This window comes from Trichechus manatus, unplaced genomic scaffold, assembly GCF_000243295.1.
Source record: "Trichechus manatus latirostris isolate Lorelei unplaced genomic scaffold, TriManLat1.0 scaffold00088, whole genome shotgun sequence".
In the NCBI taxonomy this organism is placed as follows: domain Eukaryota; kingdom Metazoa; phylum Chordata; class Mammalia; order Sirenia; family Trichechidae; genus Trichechus; species Trichechus manatus.
In genome coordinates, this window is record NW_004444024.1 from 3,789,688 (window position 1) to 3,791,575 (window position 1,888).

At 35.5% G+C, this 1,888-nt stretch overlaps 1 protein-coding gene across 1 annotated transcript in view; it reads right to left on the minus strand.

Moving 5' to 3' along the window:
- The window catches only part of C2CD3 (C2 domain containing 3 centriole elongation regulator), a 192,575-nt gene that overhangs the window by 127,099 nt on the left and 63,588 nt on the right, over nucleotides 1-1,888 (minus strand). The window contains exon 17 of the mRNA XM_004381960.3: nucleotides 870-1,050. Coding sequence (XP_004382017.1) covers nucleotides 870-1,050 — 181 coding nt within the window. The remainder of the gene's footprint in view (nucleotides 1-869; nucleotides 1,051-1,888) is intronic.

The following is a 1,888-nucleotide window of genomic DNA, read 5'->3' on the forward strand; positions in this document are numbered from 1 at the left end:
TCTATACCACATTTTAACGCAAATAACGTGCACCTTTTACGTCTGCCAACTGCACCCTCCCTCAGCGAGGTACTTTTGTAAGCACTGCTATGCCAATTTTTTTTACATGTTGCTGTAAAAAAAAGTTAGCATAGCACACTTACAAAAATACCTCGCAGGGGGAACGTGCAGTTGGCAAACAAAAGCAGAAGGCGTGCACTGTTTGAATAAAAATATGGTGTATATATATATCACCGATTTTGCCCTTAAGAGAACCCAAACTAAGACGTAAGACTTGACTAAATACTATCTAGAATGCACAGAGACAAAACTGCAACAATGGTTGAGAACCACTGTTTTTGATATAAAGTGGTATAATGATTACTATGGTCCAGGTTCAGAAAAAAGTTAATATATGTATAGATGGGTGGAGTGAGTAGGCATGTAAATGATATAAAATGGAGTAAAATATAAATAATTGGTGGATCTGGATAAAGGTTATACAGAAGTTCTTTGCACTACTCTTTTTTTTTTTTAATTGTACTTCAGGTGAAGGCTTACAGAACAAATAGTTTCTCATGAAACAAAAGTACACATATTGTTTTATGACATTGGTTAACAACCCCACAACATGTCAACCCTCTCCCTTCTCGACCTCTTTGTACCATTCTTGCAACTTTTTTTGTAAATTTGGTATCATATCAAAACAAAAAAGCTGTAAGAAACAATTAAAAATATAAAAATAAAAAAATTATCCCATCTCCTATCGTACTGGCCAGGTAAGACTATAAACATTCAGGAACATAAAATTCACACAGGAAAAGAAATTCCTAAGTGTATGTATAAAAATAACCATACAAGAATAAGAAGGCATAATCTCCCAAACTTACCATTTTCAAGGAACTCAGGTCCTTCTAGCACACTGGATTGTGAGTCTTGAGCTGGAAAGTAGTACTGGACGTAACAATCTGCTTCTCCCCAGACTGTTGCCTGAAGAGGGGTTAATCCTTTAACCTTCTCTACGTGGAACTCAAAGTGGTGCTCCATCAATCCACTTCCTTGGCCCTCTGCCTATTAAATGAAACAGAAGCACTGGTGGGCTTTAAAGAGTAACTTGCTTAGGATATTCCTGCTTCTCTGAGAAGTCTGAGTATAGATAAATAAGTATAATTAGCTGATAATGAAACAGATAATTAATTTTCATTGTGTATAGATCTCACAACTGCTCAATGTAATCAGAACAAGCAGGATTTACTCTAGACTGAAACTGAGTCAGTATTAGGAAATCCATTAATGTAATTCACCACGTTAATGGAACAAAGGAAAAAAATATGACTATCTCAATAAATGTTGAAGAGGCATTTCATAAAATTCACATCTGTTTCTGATAATAGAACTTAGTACACTCAAAGTAGAAGGCTATTTCCTTAATAAGATAAAGAATACATATTTGAAATGAAACGAACAGTTATTGACTTACCCAGTTACTGTCTAATAAAGCTGGAAGTAACACCAGACTGTCCAGTAATGGTATGGGCTACTTGGGAAGGTAGTGAATACACTGTTACTGAAGGTACTGCTACTAATAACTATTAATGATAATGTATTTGATTAGTATTTACTGTGGGCCAGGCAATGTGCCAAGCACTTCACTTATACCATCTAATTTAATGTGCATATTAATAAACAGTGGAACTGGGTTTGAATCCAGGTAGCCTGACTCCAAAGCCAGTGTTCTTTACCTCTATTCTGTATAGCCTTAGCAGACACCAGACAACTGATTGTTGGGAATATTCAAAGGGGAAATTCAGGATTCAGATAAGGGTCAGACTGTAGGATTTATATGTATTTAATATTCTAACAATTATTCCAATGAATTTGGCACCGAGATCACATTAGGTCTTCACTT